Here is a 21023-nt window from a genome sequence, read left to right as displayed (position 1 = left end):
TTACCTGGTACACCGCTGGCCTACCTTAGCAAGGACCCTCCATGAGATTACTTTATCAAGTCTGTTCTTCTATGACTAATATGAATCTTATTCCCAAATATCGCATACATCGAAATTGGCCCGATTCTTTTTTTACGGAAAATATTCACAAACATGCACAGATCCTATTCTTCATGAAAAACAAGAAAAATGTCATATTCATGGAGTGTTTGACCCGAGTGACAAATCTGCAATGCCAGTCAGCTGTAGACACCCTCCACAGATTCTTGGCACACCATCAAGCATAAATGCAACATCTATGCAGTAGTAGAGACTACTAATCTAGTGAACAATCATAGAAATCCAAGAGAAGCACCAACCATAGAAATAGAACAATCATAAACCATCGTTCTCTCAACTTAATGCTCATTATACACAACAGAATTGGCTCTCCCGGTGCCCATCATATTAGAAGATCATTGATCAAGCACATACATAAGACGCACTGTAAATAGTCATAGTTGATTGATGGAACCGCCTCCTCTCCTGCCTATGACCTTACAAAGAAAGCCACAAGATCTTTTATATTTAAAACTCAATTTTAGGTATTGAATATGTTGGTCAAGGAGATTGACAACCTCATCGGACGACATTAAGCACACCCTTTGCAGTAGCCTGTATGGCAGAACATTTCGTGAGCTTTTCAGAATTGCTATGGATTAAAAGAAGTGCAATAATATGTGGTAATCACAAGATTCACCTCAAAGAAAGAATTAAAGTTTAAACGCAAGAGAAAACGTCTGAGGAAAGGGGTACGCTGACTCCCAGCCAGCCTGCTACTTCTCAATATTGTGTATAGAGAGTTTGATTTCTGGTTGAACTCCTTGAAAAAATACAAGTGGAACATATTAAAGCACAACATGATGTTTTACCAGTTCTAAAGCAGATATTAATACTTGGCACAATAAAAGGTAATAAGAGATAAAATAGTTAAGCCCAAGTACTTCAAGCATGTCGTAAGAATCATTAAGAGTATGAAGTACCTCTGCTATTTGTTCAAGTTCAAATGTATTTGGATTGTTGTCGTAGAGTTCAAGTTTCCAGCAGAACTGTAGGCAAAGTTTCATTATACTGTCCAATATCCGGGAGACAGATCCAAAGTCTACGAAAGACTGTGAAATCAGGGCCGCCAAGTATCTGACAATTAATATTATAAAATAAAATATTAAACAATTTAAAACTAGGGACTGTATTTACATCAAAGGACTTCTTCCTGAATTTGTGTAAAGCACGATGGACATAAAAGCTACATAACAGATGATATTGAGGCTGTAAATTTAGATTCTGAGTAGATATCACCTACAATTAAGCTAATAAAAAATATTAAAAACTGTTTAAAGTTCCAGGCAAAAGGGACATATAGACCAACTACCAATCTATCCATGTGTTAAGCAGTAATATTTCCAAAGAATATGTTGTTTGAAACTCATTAATCAAATAAAGAAAACAGTTTATCAAAAGAAGCGAAAAAATATCAAATATCAAGATTGTTCGGAAGGCATATTCTTACTCTTGATGAAATCCAACAAGTCCAGTGAAATCATGAGAATCTTGGACACGAGCTTGCAAAACATTCCACTGAGATTCAATGACATCAACCTGGGACACAATTGACGAAATTCCATGACCATATGACTACTCTGGAAACTAATATTGTTCTTTCTCATCATCATCAAAGGGTAGCCAGCATGCACCTCTATACTTCTATGATGAATAGTTTTCAAGAAATGATAATAAGATTAATCACCTGAATATAAAACTGAAGGTTTCTAATTAAGAAGGCCATGTGCTCTCGGACACGCCACATAGGTCTAGAGCGTGAGCGATGCTGCCTAGACACAGAACAATTAAATCTATTTTTCCGGTGTTTGGCAAAATCTGTATGATCTTGATGCATAACTGAAGCCCATGATTTTTCTAATTCCATTTGTGTCCGTTTAAGTCTCAACAAATACTGAAAAACCCTCCGATACCTGTGAGAAGAATTATTGAAGTATGATGAAAATTCCATATGTGGCTATAACCTCTACTAACCATAAATCACTACCATGATGAAATAAAAGAGGAAAAATGGAAGAAAAAAAAGAGTACCACTTCACCCACTTTAGTTCAAAGGGTCATAATTAAGACAGCTTACTTTGAAAGCACTTCTTGTGTAAAGAACAACTGTAAGGGCCAATCAACTGAATATTCAAGAGAAATACCATCCCATCCCTCAATCGACAGCTCTGAACCAGCAGTTTGTGAGACACCACCTGAACTTCCATCAGAGATGTTAACATTTGAAAGATCCACTTGCGAGGATGTCAAAGAGATTCCGAATGAAGGCATCCTAAGGATAACAGAATAAATGATTATTAGTGAACCGTCAAAGAAAATTATAAATAGTGGAATGACTTAAATTCTGATGAGGAAACAAACATCTTGTTCTTTTGCCTATCAGGTAAAGGATTACCTCAGTGACAGCCTATGGAAATACTTGTCCTCATCAGCTACAGTTTTTATCGCAGCCTGTACTGCACAAAGTGTTAGTATTCAGGATATTGTGCTATACTGTGCATTGCAAGCTTAAATAAGATAAATTAAAATGTTGAGGATTTCAATCCAGTCTCAAATATCAACAATTAGAAGTGATGAACAAAAAAATTCTTCCACGGAAGTTTTTGCATACATGCATGAAAGAACTTTGGCAAGATCTACCTATCAAACCATCAGGTTGTCAAAAAACCTGCACTTAATTTATGATAAAATGAAAAGCGCAGTGTTACTTCAAAATATTTGTGACACACAAAACAGAATTGGTACTAATGGAGAAGACAAAGGATTACTAAATAGTAAAACAATATATGGTCAAATTTTGAAAGGAAAACTTGTAATTTGACCTGTGAAAGAGAATCTGAATATTAACTTGGAAACTCTTGACCTTATTTTTGTGCGTGTGCGCTTGTGTGTGAAGATATAGCATTGGAGAGCTGCAAGCTTAACTAATCCAGCTATAAAGTCTGATGGAGTTCAATCCCAATTCAGGGACCAGTGCAGCAGCAAATAGATAGAAGTTTTTTTGAGAGGAGCGTGGCGCGATTCGAATTCACGACCTGACGCACCTAATGTAAGAAGAATACCACTAGACCAAACGGCCATCGGTAAATAGATAGAAGTTTTAACCATAGAATAAAGCAGCATGAAACCCATGATGAAGGTGCAGAAGAGAATGAGGTATAGATGAAGGTAAGTGTAACATTAGATATTTACCCTTGAAAAGTGGTAATTTTACTGTGTTAGAAGTTGTTATTTCAAGTTAATTTGGTTTTATGTATTTGCTAGGAAAGTTTCTTTCCTGTAGAAAGTAGATTTCTAGGGTATAAGAGGTGCAGGGAAATTGTATTTTTTAATATTTTTTACGTAATAAATAGGTTAAAAGGGTCCCTATGCCCCAACTTCTCCAATACTTTTCTTTTACAAATTACACATGGTATCAGAACAAGTTGTCCAGGGTCTGTAGGTTGACCTGATCAATCAACTCACAAAGATTATGTTGTTGTTCGATCCGATTTTCATCCTCATATTAGCTACTCCATTATTTTCCTAAAACTTGTTTGTTTCTTCTATTCGTCTTCTAGTATTTAGTCATGTTCTAGAGGCATTCATTATTGTGGGAGAACTCTGTATAAAATTCCACAAGTACAATCTTTTAGAGAGTCAATTCTCCTCTTCTGTCATCTTCAGTCTCATCTCACTCCAGTGTTTGCAATGTCATACAATGTATAAGGTGGGCAATAGCTGATTGAAACCTATTGTTGTTGCTTGTACCCAACAATCGGGGGCCCGATCATCAATTCTTGGTTTTCTTAAGACTTTTAAATACTGTGTGGGTCTAACTTTGTGTGAAGATAATTTTTCACATGCTTTGGGAATTGAATGTATCAATCCCTTAGTATAAGTTCCTTGGGGTGGTTCTTCTTAGATTGGTGTAAATGGGTGACTGCATTTTTTGTGGCATAATGCTGCCCTTAAAAGTGGGTAGTTTGCTACTACTACCCCTAACAGTGGCTACTTCTCTGCCACCGATAGGTGGTTATGGCTCAATGTGAGCTCTAATTGACCCAATCTAGGTCTTCCCTGCTTGAAAAACTTTACGTAGTAGAAAATGTTCCCACATAATCTATTGAAGTTTTATGTACTTAGTGATTGTTATCACTACTATTTGTTCAAAACCATATAGTGCGTTGATTCTGAACTTTCTTATGTTTGCCATCCATAAATTTCAACCTTCTTCTTATGAGAGTCCTCTTCATTGTTTTTTGTTCTACATGTTTTGTCCAATCAGATGTCTCAAAGAAATTTGTTATTCAAGGGGAGGTGGAAAAAGTTGAATATTGTAGGATCAAAGCATTTTTTTTATGTTCATAATGGGACTCCATGACATATGCTCCCCATTTTGAGGAGGATAAATAGTATAAAGAGTACTAGTGTCAATGAAGTTAAGGCCAAGAACCTCCCACACGTGCAACCTCAAAAGCCGATGACCACATAGAAGCCACACAGAATGACAAACTGACCATTCACTTGTAAATTTTGAAGACCAAGTTTGAGTTTCGTTTTTTTCTTATATTTGGGAACTATGAAACATATTTTATAACAAGCGAAGCAATACACTTCTGTTTGAGGGGGAGTGTTAAAAGTTGTTATTACAACTTAACATGGTTTTCTATGTTTTCTAAGAAGGTGGTTTCCTTTACAAAGAATATTTCCAAGATTTAAGTGTTGCAATGATATGATTGTATTTTTTAATATTTTTAAGTTATAAATAGTGCAAAAGGGTCTCTAACCCTAACCTCCTCAGCACTTTTCTCCTAAAAATTTCACACACTAAAAGCACGGAAACTGCTAGAGGCATAAAAAAGCATATAGATCAATGGCATTGTTGGTTAGGATCAATGGCAGCACTCATAATGTTGTGATTGCCTAGCTGGAGGGAGGGCTTTAACCTGTCCTCCCCCTTTCTGTATGGATGTGGAGGGAAGGGCTCCTCTCCGCCCCCCAATCCCTTAGAGACATAGAAAGGGAGGACCCCTCCAATCCTCCGCACTGTGTAGTCGAACAAGGGTGAGTTAAGATGGAAAACAATGACGCAGGTCAAATCCAGGATGATGTTGGAAAACAATGACGCAGGTCAAATCAATAAAGAAAAGACCACCAAATTAGTGACCTATCAGAAATTGGTCACTGCATCCGGACATGATAAAAAATTCCATCAGCCAAAGAGCAATCTACATATGAACACAAGAATTTGCCAACATCGCATTTTAAGCAGATCCAAAATTGAAATCTGTTAGCTCCAAAGGTCCTTGGTCTTCCTTAAAATGGAAAAATACTAAAAGTAGGCTGCATTTAATTCTTTGTTTTCCATACTTCTTTCATAAACCTTCAATTATTTGAGGTGGCTTTCATTTCCAACTTTTGCTCATATTCTTTAATCATTGCCTCTACATTTGAGTCATGCACTACATCAGTTCAGACTTCGAAGCACCACATATTATTTTGTTGAGTGGGAATAGTACCAAATTGATAAGTGTTAAGAAGTGTTATTAGTTTATAGAGTTGATCTCAACTAGCAATGGCAATGAGATTCTTCTAGTTCGATTCGTTGCACTTCTTCCATTTGATTCTTAATTCTAATTTTCCTGTTTAACTGCTTCAATTTAGTTGCTTTGCCAAATCTTCCCTCTCTTCGAACACCCTTCACACCGGTCAAATTGGGTATGGAAGAGCTAAAACTCATAGCTGAAACTACAGATCTCTTCACCCATTTCACAGCTGTTACATGATTCCTCAATATATCCTTTCCCAGGCATAAGTATATGATCTTCATCAAACCCAAACAAAAGAAAATTAGCTAGAAGGGCCTCAAACTCCCTTTGGGTAGCGTGGTTCCAGCCACATTTTCCACTTTAAGACGGTACAAGAGAATGCAGAGTTTAATTGAAATAGGAGGGATAAGGGTCACATTTAGATTTTTTTTTTTTTTTTTTTTTGATAAAGATGTATTTATAAAACAGAAGAAAATTACAAAGTTTGAGGGAGCATTTCCCTTACAACCAGAGATTGTAGGGTAGCTCCCTGCCTAGCAAGTATATCTGCCGCTGAATTTGCGGATCTCGGAATGTGGGTCCAACAACAAGAAACAATCGAGGTAATATCTAAAATTTCCTTAAATGTATCCCAATGTCTCCACGGAGGAGAAGACACTCTCTCACACCATCCAATCACCACTTTAGAATCCCCTTCAACTTGTAAGGGTCACATTTAGATTTTCACCAAACTGTGTAACGTCCCGAAGCCATATTTCCTCACTTTGTTGCACCATGATATATGTGTCAAAAAAATTTGGTTACATTGGCAATTGCGTTCCAAGACAGTCCAACTCTCTTCCCAATAATAATATTGGCTGCAAACAACTTTTCTCTTAAGCATGTTCTTCTCAATCCACACCAAATACTTATTAGAATAGTCCTACATAGAATCAGGATTAGAAAGTTACAATAATTATAAATTGGCAAGAGGCCACTAGCTTTGGCTAGTCATTTTGGGATGGACTTAGACCCAACTTTAACATGGTTTTAGAGTAGATACATGTACGTGGGCCTCCACCTAAAAATTATCAACATGTAAGAGTCATAAAGAAGGCTCACACGTGAAGGGAAGTGTTAGAATATTCCCACATAGATCCACAATAAGAAAGATCATGTGTTTATTACTTGGGCTGGTCATTTGGGATGAACTTGAACCGAACTTTTCTTTTTCAAATGGGAGAGGAAATATTTTTTTTTTCATTTTTACCAAACTTTATCAACCAGAATGTTTCTTTTTACAAGGATAGGGAGAGGAAATATTTTTCAAATAAGTAGAGTTAATAAGAGTAAGATGGCAAGCATCGATAAGAATTTGATACCATAAATAAGATGGGCAATAATCAAGATAGGGTTCCATGGCAAGCAAGGAAAAGAGTTTTTTTTTCTTTTAGAAAAGGCACTTTTTATTCCAAAGCCCAAGGCAACTAGAATACAATCAAGAGAGGCGGCCCTTTACAACAAGGGACCCCTCTTTAGCTAACACATCAGCAACACCATTAGCATATCTCGGAATATGCGACCAATTACAAACATAGTTAAGACTAAATCCAGGATTTCAGACAATATCTATTTATCAAAAAAAATGATGACATGAAGAAGTTCTTTTCCCAGAACAACAGCTAATGACACTTTTAAAATCCCCTTCAACATAAAAAGAATACTAACAAGTGCTGCGAAAAATTCAAAGGCTGCTGGGAATAGCAAGGAGCTCTACAATGATGGAATCAACATGCCGTTTAAGACCCGTAAAGGTAGAAAGAGTCTCTGTTTGCATTTTTTATAAGGCTTCCAAACCCGGCAAGGCCTGGGTTAACCAAAGACGAGCCATCAACATTTAACTTCAGCACCAAAATGGAACCAATTTGAACAAATCTGATCCCCAGTAATGTTGGTGAATTGGTCTAGTGAACAGCGTCAATGCACCAAGTGAGACAAACTAAAATCAGCAAGAACGCACCATGACAATGAAGATTGTTCAAAGCAACCCGCCTTTCCCACCAGATGTCCCGAGTTATAAAAGCCAAGCAAGCCTTGATCATAGTTCGCCCCAAACTAGGAAGTCTTGACCCTAACATCATGGCAATCAAGCTGGGGAGAGAGTTGTATACACAACAGGATAAGCCAAAAAAATCAAGAAGGAGCTCCAGATTCTCCATGAGAAGTCGCAATGAACCAGAAGATGATCCATGCTCTCATCAACCCAACCACATATCAGACAAGCCAAACTAGGAGATTGGAACCCCCTTTAGCCAAGTTGTCTCTAGTGAGGATCTTGCCATGTAAAGCACTCCAGAGAAAAAATTTAATCTTAGGAGTCCCAAAAAGCTTCCAGCTAGATAATGCAGCATGACTCTCTGGTGTTCCAAAGATTTTCTCATTACAAGAAGCAACAGAAAAAAATCCATCTGGGAAGCGACCAGATCAGTTAATCTGAATGAGAAAGATTTAGTACATGTCTGCTCGAGCTCGGCTACAATTTGAAGCAAGGAAAAGAATTTGCCACCACAAATATGATAAGTTGATCATCACAGATCAGTTATCATTACTTTTGAAGGATGCTAACTTTGGATTTTAAGTTCTCAAAATCTTTTCCAAAGGAAAGTGTACTCAACAACATTTTGCCTTAAGTTATCAGAGAAAAAAGTGAATTTTCATCATATGCAGTTTTAAATGAAAGTGCATTAATAACATCGTCTTAGTAGTTATCGGGCCAAAAGTGAGTTTCAAGTTCCAAGCTATTCCAAAAAAGAACATAGTATAGGCTAAGAAAAAGTCAAAATTCCACTTGAAGATTCAAGTAGTAAGGAAGGAATCATCATGCAAAGAAAGGAAAATATGCAATTATTAGTGGTCAATAGTAAACTAAGAACTGGGCTCTTCAATAAGCATAGGGAGCCCAACTAAATGAAACAGGCACCGTCAGGTCCCTCCAGAGAGAATAAGATTTTTGTCCTAGACTTCTGCCAGCATATCACTAAGTAAAGATTTCAAATCATGATTTAAACAGTAGCCACAAACATACCAATTGAAACGGGACCATGAGATCAGCTTCAGCAGTTGACTGGCGGGGTGGCAAACGCAATAATTGACGACTCTCTTCAAGAAAACACTGACAGGGAAATAAGCTTTTAAGCTACATATTATAGAAACATGATAACAACCAAAAATATGAATAATTTCAAACAGGAGATGGTGGTTGATTACCTGGAAGAAATCTCCCTTTGCTAAAAGAAAATAATCTTTAAGGGCTTTCAGATGACCATTCAAGTCGGCACGCACAACCACAAGCTGTATCACATCAGTTCAAATGGTAAACCAATGACACAAGAAACTAAAGAATAGTTGAACCAGTGCAGCTCACCTGCCAAAGATGACTGGCAGCAATCATACGAATAGAATCCACAGCATTTTCAAAGGACCTCTTATGAAACTCAGGGGAATCCTACACAGAAGGAAACAACTAACATATAATTAGCTTATTTGGGACAAAAGCAGTTCATTACTTAAACTCATACTTTCAAGTGAAGTGCAGATATATCTAAAACCTTTAATCCTTGGAGCATGGCCTCAATTTTATCAGCCTCAGATTGAGGAAGCAGCTCCTCTGTAATCAACTTTTTGTCAATTTCAGACTCTTTTTGAAAAGCAAATCGTCCCATAAAGCCTTGAAGTTTGTTTTGCCCTCTAGAAATTTGAGGATGAAATGAAGCATCCCGGCTTCTAAAAGCATGACTTGGATTTCTTAGTACTCTTATTGCTTTACCAGCAAATAAGATTGACTCAGCAACTCGCATATGAATATACTCTGGAAGCATGTCCTGCATGATGTGAAAAATGTAAATATTTTGAGTAATACTTATCAGAAAAAACTATTGGTTTAGAAATTTTTAGCAGTAGTTGGACATGATTTTGCAACAGAAGGTCCATTCAAGTAGTTTTATGCTGAATAATACATTCGAGGTATATAAAAGACCGCCAAACCACCAAAAGCTCTTCCTTAGATTAGCTGATGTCCAAAAGTTCCAAAATTCTCATCGTCTTAGCTATCAAAATTTATCAATAGAATGTTAACTATCAGATCAGACTTTTATGTGAAATCCTGAGGCCTTCAATCAGATAGTCACAATCACAGACAAATAAGGTACTGAACCCTCCAATATTGTGTCGTGCATGCTACTTTTCAGCCTGCACGCTAGAAGAATTGACCATTGAGTATTTAGCTCAACAGCCAATTTAATCACAGCTCAAATTCATCATTTTACCATAAAACTAGATTCCCAATGTCAGATTGAGTGTCAAAAACTCTTTTTTTTTTAAGAAGATGTATTAATAAAACGAAAGAGAATTACAAAATTTGAGGGAGCACGTCCCTGACAACCAATGATTGTAGGGTAGCTCCCTGCCTGACAAGCACATCAGCCGCCGAATTTGCGGATCTCGGAATATGAGACCAAATACAAGGAATAATTGAGGTAATATCTAAAATTTCTTTAAATGTATCCCAATGCCTCCATGGAGGAGAAGATGCGTTCTCACACCAACCTATCACCACTTTGGAGTCTCCTTCAATGTGGAGAGGTCCCCTACATTTATCTCTGAAGATACGAAGACCGGAGAGGAGACCATGCAATTCAGCAGACGTAGAGTTTGATATACCAAGGGGTACGGCATAAGTGAAGAGCTGATTACCGGAATGATTTGAAATAACTCCTCCGAAACCAAAAATACCAGGGTTGCCAAGAGACGAACCGTCAAAATTTTACTTTAGGAAACCAGGATTAGGAGGAGACCATTCTTTCATAACCGGAGGCTTTTTCCCAATGTGCATCAATGCCAAGTTTCTCCAATTTTCACAAATGGAGGAACCCAAATAAGGAGAGAAAGCTTTCTTGGTTAATAGCCAAGTTGATATTTGCCCAACCACTCTGTCAGCAACTCGGTCTAAAGATTCACTTTTAGCATCAAAATGTCTTCTATTTCGCTCATTCCAAAGACCCCACGGGATAAAACTAGCACATGCAGAGAGCATCATCTTTCCAAGACTCGGCATAGGGGTACCCATGAGAGATTTACTGAACGAAAGCAGATCAGCCGCCATGCAAAACTGAAAACCAAACTTTCCAAGAATGCTGATCCACACCTTCCAAGAAAAGCTACAATGGAGAAGAATATGGCTAGTAGTTTCATTTTCAGAGTTGCAGAGTGGACATATGGGATCCACTGAGGGATGACCTCTTCTTCTCAATACGGCTGTCGAGAGAATTTTACCTTGACAGGCACTCCACATGAAGAACTTTACCTTTGGAGGGGCACATAAATGCCATACAAATTTGATTTCATTCACCCTTCAAGCCGAGTTACCGCTGTTTAAAAAGCCATATGCTGATGAGACCGTGAAGGAACCCTTTTTGTCTGGCCACCAAATGAGCTTGTCAGCCTCCAATGAACGAATTTTAAATGAAGCAACAAGGTCCATCAATCGACTGGCCTCCAGAGCCTCACTATCCGAGAGACCTCTTTTAGGATGTAGATTCATATCCCCCTCCCCCCACAAAAGCTTCTGCTACTGATATCTCTCTACGAGTGGTGAGAAGATAAAGACTCCTGAATGCAACCTACAGGGGTTCTTGCCCAATCCACAAATCATCCCAAAACTTGAGCGAGCTACCATTGCCTGCATAGAATCTGCTAGCCGAATAGAATTTAGGAAGCAGAAGATAAAATGCCCTCCATATTGGGGAGAGGGCTCTACGATTCCCACCAGACATCCACCAGTGAGGGACCCCACTCACCTTTGTGAGAACCATTTCCTTCCAGAGATTTGAGGAGTGAGTATTAAATTTCCATAGCCATTTCAGCAACAAAGCTTGATTCATTTCTCTAGTTTTCCGGATTCCCAGGCCACCTATATTCTTTGGCATGCATACTTCATCCCAGCTAACCAGATGGTACTTGAATGCATCGCTCGATCCTCTCCAAAGGAAACGCCTTTTTAGCCTATCCATAATCTTACAAATTGCAACAGGGCAAGACATGAAAGATAGGGCATAATTGGGAATACCGGCTATGCAGGACTTGAGAAAGATGAGTCTCCCCGCTTTACTAAGAAGACGTCCCTTCCATGATGCCAGGCGAGATTCCATTTTTTCCACCACTGGATTCCAAAGCCTCTTGCAAATATGACCATTGAAAAGAGGCAAACCAAGATATGTTCAAGGTAAGTGACTTATTGTGCATCCGAATATGCTTGCCATCTCACTGAGTAGCTCAGAGTTAACATTGAAGCCCATTAAAGAAGTATTTTCCCAATTTACTTTTTGACCAGAGGCTACCTCAAAAAGACCCAACACAACTTTAATCTTTCGAGCACAATCAGTGGTGCCGACTCCGAAAATTATGGTATCATCTGCATACTGAAGAATGGGAATATTATAAGCTGAACTGGAGCTAGTAGGGGGGGAGCCACCCAAGATTACCTGCTGAGTAGAAATAGCAGATAGAAATTCACCAATCATATTGAATAAGAGCGGGGATAAGGGATCTCCCTGTCTAATACCTCTGGTCCCTTTGAAATAACCACATACGGAGCCATTGATGAGGAGCGAGTATGAAGCCGAGCCCACACAACTTCTTATCCAGAATCTCCATCTATTGCCAAAACTCATCTTTTCCATGATCTCATCTAACAGGATCCAATTAACTCTGTCAAAAGCCTTTTCAAGATCTAACTTTAGGGCAATTCTAGGATTCTTGTTGCGCTGAAAATGATCAATAAGTTCGTGAGCAGCCATAGTAGAGTCCAGAATCTCCCTTCCCTTCAAAAAAGCCCCTTGCCCTTTGTGAATAACCGATGGAAGGAGAGGTTTGAGACGGTGCGCCAAGATTCTGGCAATTATCTTATAAGCACTAGAGATGAAACTGATAGGTCTGAAATCCTCTGGTTTCTCCACACTTTGCTTCTTCGGGACCAATGCAATAAAAGAAGCACCAATACTATGGAACGTGATCCCATTGTTGTAAAATCCATTCACCATGGCAATGATATCCCCCTTGAGATGAGGCCAAAACCTTTTTAAGAAAACCCGTTGAAACCATCAGGGCCTGGTGCCCTATCACCCTCCATGCCTAAAATAGCACGTTCGACCTCTCCCAATGAAAACAGCAACTCCAGAAAAGAGGCAATTGCTGGAGAAAGGCGAGAGAACTTGATATTCTGTAGCTTCGGTCTATAATAACATTCCTCCGAATATAAATCTGTGAAAAACTTGAGTAACACATTAGTGATCGAGGTCCTACACGATGTTACCTCATTATTAATGCATAAAGAGGTAATACGGTTGGACCTCCGCTTAGCCGAAGCTACTGCATGAAATTTTTTTGTGTTGGCATCTCCCTCCTTTAGCCATTTAAATCTGGCACGTTGTTTCCAACGGACCTTCTCTTGGTGGAGGAGTAAATTAAGATTTGAATTTAGAGAGATTCGGGTAGAGAACTCCGTTTGAGATAAATACCTCTGCTCCGCCAAGTCAAGGTCCGCAATTTGGGAGATAATGGAAGACTTCTCAGTAGCCAAAGAAATGCGATGCTCTGTGGCCCACTCTTTAATTTTCTTTTTTATAAACTGAAGCTTTAGAGGAAAAGCCCACTCCCGCCTGCCCATGTCTAGACCCTCGGCCCACCATTCATCAATACGAGCTTCAAAATTTTTGGTAGATAACCATGAGTTCTCAAACCGGAAAGGAGAGGGTCCCCATTTCTCGAAAGAAGTGGTCAACATGATTGGCCAATGATCTGATCCCACCTTATTCAGAACCCGACCTGAGACATTCCCAAAAAGTTGCAGCCACTCTGGACAAGCCAAAAACCGATCTAATTTGGACAAAATAGGTTGATGTTGGTTATTCGACCAGGTATAATTTTTCCCCGAGAGAGGGATCTCATCCAACCCACACCCACCAATGAAGTCAGAGAAACCACGCATAGAAGCAGAAATGCAATTAGTCGGCGGCTTCTTCTCACTGCAGTATCGAATGGCATTGAAATCACCAACGAAGAGCCATGGAAGTCTCCAGGACTGGAAGAGATTACTGAGTTCTTCCCAAAATAAGCCACGCTCACAGTATCTGGTTAGACCATATTGAGTGTCAAAAATTCTTCAGTAAGTTATAGAATAGGTCCAAGATTTCTGATTTCCATTATCTACTGAAGCTATGGTCAAAGTTACAAAGTGCTCCTTAAAAGGTTACGAAATAAGATCTAGTCAAAATCACACCCTTAGCAAGCCACAAAACCTACATGAAAATGTTGGATTATTATCAAGTGAGTTTAAGTATCATGATGATACAAAGGAATAAATGGCGATGAAACAATACATACAAGGGAAAGAAAAACAACAGCCCAGAAATCTAACTTTAAGTGCATGTGTATCTGTAGAGTGTCAGCAATTGCCTTCTTTTAATAGTTTCTATTCTTATAAATCAGTCATGAGTCATTTTTAAATGTCTATAGTTAGTAATCTATGCATCTCTTTCAATGGTAATTAATTAGTGTAAGATTGAGTTTGGCTCCATCATAAGATGACTCACTATTTAGGAGACTTATTACTTAACCTTTTTTTTGGAGAATGATGAGCTTTATTTAAGAAAAAGGGAACAAACTACACACAATCAGAAATGGGAACCCGAAACAACAAGAGATTGGAAGGGGACCCCACTCCTAGCAAGGCTGTCAGCCAAAATATTTACCGAACACGGAAAATAAGTCTAAATACATAAATGAAGAGGAAGTATCTTTGACATCGTAGAAAGCATTCCAATGACACCAAGGGGGACTCGGGAAAAGAGGAAGAGCATCATGATATCACCACCTTGGAGTCGCCTTCAATAATGAGGGGTCTGGAGAAGTGATCGCGAAAGAGAAAAAGATCCTGACGAAGGGCCATGAGCTCAACAATCGTGGAGCCTGCAATTCCCAAAGGTCCCAAGTAAGTGAGGAGGGGGGTACCATCCGAATTTCAAATGGCCCCCCTAAGGTTGGCTGGACCTGGATTACCAAGAGAGCTGCCGTCAAAGTTGAGCTTGAGAAAGCCTGTTTGTGGAGGAATCCACCAAAGACAGGTGGGCTAGGAGACGCAGCCGACATCTGAGTGATGAGACACCAATTATTGTGGACAGGGAGGCCATTCAAATGGTTGAATTCCATTCGAGTGAGAGCCCAAGAGGATATCTACCCAACGATATCAGTAGAAACTTCATTGGTGTTGGCAAACTTGAAATTGAACCAGCGGTTGTTTCTTTCCTTCCAGACACCCCTTGGCCTATGACCCAAGCAAGCAGAGAGAAGGATCATCTTCAACCGAAAGAAGGGTAACCAAGGAGCTGGTGGCAGGTGGCGGTAAGGTCACTGGTGAGGCAGCTGCTTATTGCTCAATTTATAAACTACCAAATGCACAAGAAATTCTCTCATGTGGAACTAATACCCACGCTAACAACCCCTCTTGCATTCAAGGCCAATAGAACAAATAGAAGGGCCTAAAATGTGAAAAGATACAAATGGGGCACAGACAAACGGGCTTAAGCCAAAACCTAGCTCTAATACCATGCTAAAATTGAGTATGGTCATATCCCAAAATGACTAGCCACTTAGGAAACTTATTCTTCGACCATATCAACAACTTTTCTTAACACTTATTTATGTAAAACATCCTACTAACACTCCCCCCCCCATTGTCCAATCTTACACATATGGATAACAGACTTGAGATATGGACAACACAGACGGGGTACAAACTCAGGGAATGCAAACTAGGTCCTAGACGTCTGGCTCTGTTACCATGTTAAAATTGAGCCTGATTTCATCCCAAAGTAATCTACTTAAGAGGTCAATTACTCGATCTTATAAACTAACAGATGCCCAAGCAACTCTGCAAGTGGGACTAATACCCATGCTAACAATTAGGAAGTCTACCATTAGTAGGCTATGATTAATTAGCAAGTTCTTTTCTTCACAAGGTACTGAAAATCACTCCGTTTAGTTGTTTCAGTCTAAATAGTCAAAGAAGAATGGTAATCACATAAATCTTGAAGTGTTCTATCATAGTGATAAAGTTGTAATAACAAGAGTTCAGCGCACCTTTAACTCATATATTTGTTTTTGTGTATCTAGCTTTTGCTGGATGAGAATTACTAGATAACAAAATATTTGCAGCATATCAAACTCTGGAGTAAACATTGAAGGAGACAAAGCAAGTAAAAATGTAAAGCTTTAGCAATAAATTGATGAAGCAGAAAAGAAACCATTAGTATAAGGTCCTTGCCACAGTGAATTGAAGCTTACCAAGACTATATGGAAGCCAACATGCCAATCAGTTAAGGATGCAGCATCAGAAGATTTTTGTGGCAGTTTCTCTAATGCATCTGAATTTGTCGACTCATTCTCCTTATCTCTATCTTCCTGCCTAAAATATGAAATTACATAATGCATATGCTTATCATTGCAAAAAAACTAAACAATAAAAATAAAAAGGAATATGGCAACCAACACTTTGAGCAGTCTCCTAAATTTGGCTAGTCATTTTGGGAGGAACTAGTTCAACTTCAACATGGTATCAAAGCCAATGCAATTCTGTATTTGGGTTATATGTGGCATTTTTTTTTCTCTATAGCCCAAGTGAGTATGTTCTCCATGTCTTGAGCCAAGTGGTCAATTTATGCCTGGAACTAAAGGAGAGTGTTGATAGATAAAAAATCCAAAAGTCTATCTTTGTATGTCTTCAACATCTGAAAGCAAGAGTTATTATTTGAGTGAGATAATAATCTCACATTGCTTTGGGCTTGGAAAAATTGTGTGCTTAATAATTGGGAAAAAGGTCTCATAACTTCAGACGGTCATTTTGGACAAAACCTGCCAACTAGCCTAAGACGTGGAACAAATGTACAACTATAGAGTGGTGGACTTTCATAACTATTAATACTCCCCTCACATCCAGGCCTAAACTGATAAGATAAGTCAGGCCTATTTCCCCAAAATGGCTAACCAAAATTAGAAGGTATCTTCCCAACTAATAAGCATAAAATATTTTCAAGCTCAAACCAATGTGGGATCATTCTCCTACACAACAACTCTCAATTTCTAAAAACAAGTTTGACACATGAAGCACAAGTACAACTACAGAGTGGTGGACTTTTTTACCCATCAACAAGGCAATATATTATAGAGACAATATAGCAATCAATTATCTGAAGATATTTGAGAAGATATGCAAAAATGTATATAGCAAGGACACAATTTAATTTGCCCATGACACAAGTGCAAAATCTCCTATATGAGTACCTGCTCTGATACCATGTCAAGTTAGGTCCCAAGGCTCATCCCAAAATGACTAGACAACTTAGGAAACCTATTTCCCAACTAATAAACTCAAGATCTTTGTACTGACTAATCCATGTAAGACTATTCCTTAACTGTCTTAATTGTAACGGCGCTATCTATGGGAGAAACATCCGCAATGGCCCTAGACTCAATTAGGTGAATCACATGGCTGCATTTGTTTTTTAGGTGTTGGATAAGTCAAAACACAGTCTTCTTTTTCTGATTCTCAGGAGTTTGTCTATCTAGGACTACGCTCATCCTTCTTTCTTTCTTTTGCTATTGAGGTTCGATAGTGTTGGAGGGTTTCGTCCCCCCTTTTTAGTCACTGCTGGGTGAGGGGCTTGCCTACTCGCCTTCAAAGGAAAGGAGGCCAGAGCCCTAGCCCTCCGGTCTTGACAGTGGCATGCTTCCCTCTACTTCTGAATCACACTAGGGAAGGAGACTTCCACCCATCCTGATGCCAACTTATTTTACTCTATAACACCGGTTCAAACAAGCCCATCAAGTTGCACATTTCAGCAATTTAACCTCATAACCGGCCCGGTCAGCCGGGTTTCAACCTCCTCCTGGGTTTTGATACATAGATAACATGAACGACATAAGCGGAACCCGATTCAACCAGCTGGTCCGGTCCAGGTTTTATAACACTAACTCTAGTGTTAACAATATTAATCGTATTATAATACTATTATTATTTTTATTTAAATAAAAATAAGAAGAAGAAGAAGAAGAAGAAGAAGCTAAGGAACCAATACTACAACACTAAATGGGTGAGGTGACTAGGTCCGGTTCAGTTCCATTTTACTGGTTTGACTGTCAATTGACCAAGATTACATTATTACGGTGCCATTTTACCTAAAAAAATCAGATCGGGGGACAAATGGGGTAGGGAAGGGACTCTGCCGCCCTCCTCCATTGTTTCTTTTTCAGCGATGGAGGAGGATCCCAGCCCATCTCCATTGTTGATAAACATGGGGAGGAGAGGGCCGGTGACCTACCTCCCCCTACCTATTACCCAACAAAGAGGAACAACATGCAAGGTGGAGGTTCCACCCTTACCAGTGACTGACGTGAGGGGGGAAGCCCCGCTCTGTTCAAGGATGGGTAGAAATTTTTTCCCTCCATCCACTGACCTGACTGAGACCTTGCATGGCAACTTGGGTTCTGACCTGATTCCTAGTCTTATAGGTATACGACCTGGACATGAGGTCATTTCCAATTGAACTGGGTTGACCTAGCCGGTCTTGAAACAAAAGATAGTCATTGCAAGTTACCTTCTAATGAAGAACTCTCCATGTTTGTCTTGAAGGATCCCATAAACCATCCATGAGGCCAGCTGGTGATTCATTACCTGATGTCCATGCCAAAGGAGCCTGTACTTTGTCACATTGAAACAACAAGGAAACTAGAGTAAGAACAAGTTCAATGCAATAAAATGATGAAAACAAGAAGCATATTAGGATCAGAACTTATAATAAACTACTGCTACTGTTCTTATCAAAATTGTGTACAGAGCATAATCAATCATTCCGCAAGATAAATACTAACTGATAGAGATAGAAAGGTACAGCAAAAAAGAATATATATACAAAACAGTACCTCTGGATACATGATTGAAGTTCTGGCACCCCACAGTGACAGCGTTTATGTAAAAGGTTGAGAAGCTGTCCTCCTCTGATGTCGTCACGCTCAATCTCCAAGATGAGCTCATATAGAGGACGCAACAGAACATGAAACTAAGGTAAACCAGCAAATTATAGATGGTGAAAAGAGTCAAACACACATACAGTAATGAAGAAATCAGTTAATGATATATGAAACCACAGACCCTTTAAAAAAAATATAGAGACCTTTTAAAAAAGATAAATAGCATATGAATCTCAAATGCTGCTAGTGCAGTAATTGAAATTTCTTGACCCCCTGAACACCCTCATCTAGGGTCCAAGCAAAAAACATAATTTAAAAGACAAAGATAACATACCTTATTTAAGCCTTGAGTTACAGTTAACAAAATGGGAATAGGATCTGACAGAAGTTGCTGCTCAACTTGTAGAACAGCAGATCTGTAAAGTGATAGAATTTCCACAATGCCATTGGCTATGGCCCTCCGATATACACTAGGCTTTGCTGTTTTCCTTTGTAGTACCTTGGATGTTTGTGACAAGGGAGACTCTTTCACAGAACATATCCAACTTAAATTACGGGACTTCTTTGCAAAACGATCAAGCTCCCTGTAGTAAAATCCTAGACATATAAGCCTCTGAATAGCATCCCTGCAGTCATAAAATGTTTCAATCATTATCATCAACAAACTGGAACCTTTTGCTCTATGTATACAAGAAAAGTAACATGCAATCACCACCAACTCTCCCTTAAAGATACTCTTCACATCAGCCATCAGTATGCATCCTATGTGTTGCATCCTCCACAATCTCCATTTCCTATGAAGTGCCACCTATAGGTAACAAAAAGCTTCTTTGAGATGTTGCTTGGCCCTCAATCTGTGCAAGAGGCATAATCTATTTAATCTTGCTATTAAAATTGCACTCATATACTTGGTCTCAGATCAGCTGCCTCCAAAGTCCTGAATGCACCCATATTCCAGTGTCCTGTTCCCTCAACAAAATCAATCATAATGCTGGAAGGTCTGACAAGAATCTTTTCAATGGCTGCACCTGTGTCATACAGGTCAGACTCTTGCTCATATGTTTGGTAAGCTTTTTCCCAGTCATTTCATCAAAGTCTATCAGAAAACATTCTATAGCAGCAAAGAGTGTAGTATCGAGGCTCTTAGAAATGCCAAGCTGAACATGGGACGAAAGTGGTCATTGCTATATTTTCTAGATCCGCCGAGGTGAATAGTTTGTGATCACTACACAATCTGTAGTTGAGGTTACCCTAACTGTCATTGATGTCTCCAGTCGACAGAACACCCACATCACACCGTCATGCACAAATAGTAACCTCCAACAAAAGTAGCATTGATACTTGAAGAAATCGAACGGATTAAAACTTATATTCCAAGCTTGCCCAGTCAGTAAAAAAAAAAAGATAAGATGGAAAATCGTAAATGCAGTAATGGACATATTAATCCCTTTTTTTTTTGTTATCAATTGTATTCAGCAGCCAAGATAAAAAGAAAAATTACCTTCAGCAACCCCAGTCTAGACCACTTTCGGACTATCTATCTTCCATAGAATATCCCAAAATGATTAGCGAAGTCCGCATCATTATTAAAAAAATTCATGTCACATTTTCTCTGTTAGATGCAACATCCAGTAAAACCCAACTATTGCATGAACAAGTCGAGGAAAAAACAGTACCTCTCTGAGGGCTGGATGAAAGAGATATCAGGGGCGAGCTCGAAAGTGCATTCGTCGGAGATTTGGTCGCTACGTAAGACGCCGGAGGCTTGCTCTTCCCTCTCGTCGATTATGAGATCACCGGTGTATCCGAGCAGCGCCAGTAGGATTTCGTGCAGCATTTTGATCCCTCTCCCACGCCTCGACTGCTAACGGAAGTTCAGTTATACTCTCTCATATAAATGAAATCATTGAAAGAGGGAAAATTCGAAAAAGGGAAGGAAGTGAAATGGATGGATGCTAAGGTACACTCACACATCACAGGTAAATAAAATTCACTTTCACACGTCTCACTTTTAGTTTTTACTCGTTTTGTCATTTATTTATTAAATGGAATAAAAATTCTTAATTGATTACCTATATATAAAGGGAAATTTAATTGACCTTTTTAATTTGTAATATTCTATAATTATTTTATTATACAAAATTAGGTTTTTATAGGATTATATGATTTTTTATAATTTTTCAGATTTTATATATATTTTAAAGTCATTTTTTTATTATTCATTGTGTTCACTTGATCATCTATTTTAATTAAATAAATTATATACGGGATAAATATAAATAATCAGATAAAACGGCCTTAGAAAATCCATTTTATTGGTAAATAGATTGGCAA

At 38.7% G+C, this 21023-nt stretch overlaps 1 protein-coding gene across 2 annotated transcripts; it reads right to left on the bottom strand.

Moving 5' to 3' along the window:
- Positions 1 to 11: 11 nt before the first annotated feature.
- Positions 12 to 20535, bottom strand: LOC137955414 (gamma-tubulin complex component 4). 2 transcript variants are annotated; one of them, XM_068802346.1, is made up of 16 exons: positions 20366 to 20535; positions 19024 to 19315; positions 18642 to 18778; positions 18317 to 18415; positions 16008 to 16128; positions 9218 to 9490; positions 9034 to 9114; positions 8877 to 8960; positions 8695 to 8781; positions 2495 to 2550; positions 2177 to 2371; positions 1787 to 2012; positions 1550 to 1638; positions 1023 to 1176; positions 740 to 862; positions 12 to 654 (listed from the first exon to the last, which is right to left on the bottom strand). In XM_068802346.1, the coding sequence occupies exons 1-16, from the start codon at positions 20524 to 20526 to the stop codon at positions 619 to 621; spliced, it is 2214 nt and encodes a 737-aa protein (XP_068658447.1). In that variant the 5' UTR covers positions 20527 to 20535; the 3' UTR covers positions 12 to 618. The 2 variants fall into 2 exon arrangements, with proteins under 2 accessions (XP_068658447.1, XP_068658448.1); XM_068802347.1 differs by having other exon boundaries at positions 18642 to 18736.
- Between the last annotated feature and the right edge of the window lie 488 nt (positions 20536 to 21023).

Source organism: Aristolochia californica, unplaced genomic scaffold (assembly GCF_029961685.1).
Source record: "Aristolochia californica isolate CCGP_79_NKW_82.1479 unplaced genomic scaffold, dmAriCali1.0.hap1 SCAF_2, whole genome shotgun sequence".
Lineage (NCBI taxonomy): Eukaryota > Viridiplantae > Streptophyta > Magnoliopsida > Piperales > Aristolochiaceae > Aristolochia > Aristolochia californica.
Note: the sequence above shows the minus strand (reverse complement) of the source record. Positions and strands in the feature narration are given on the sequence as shown.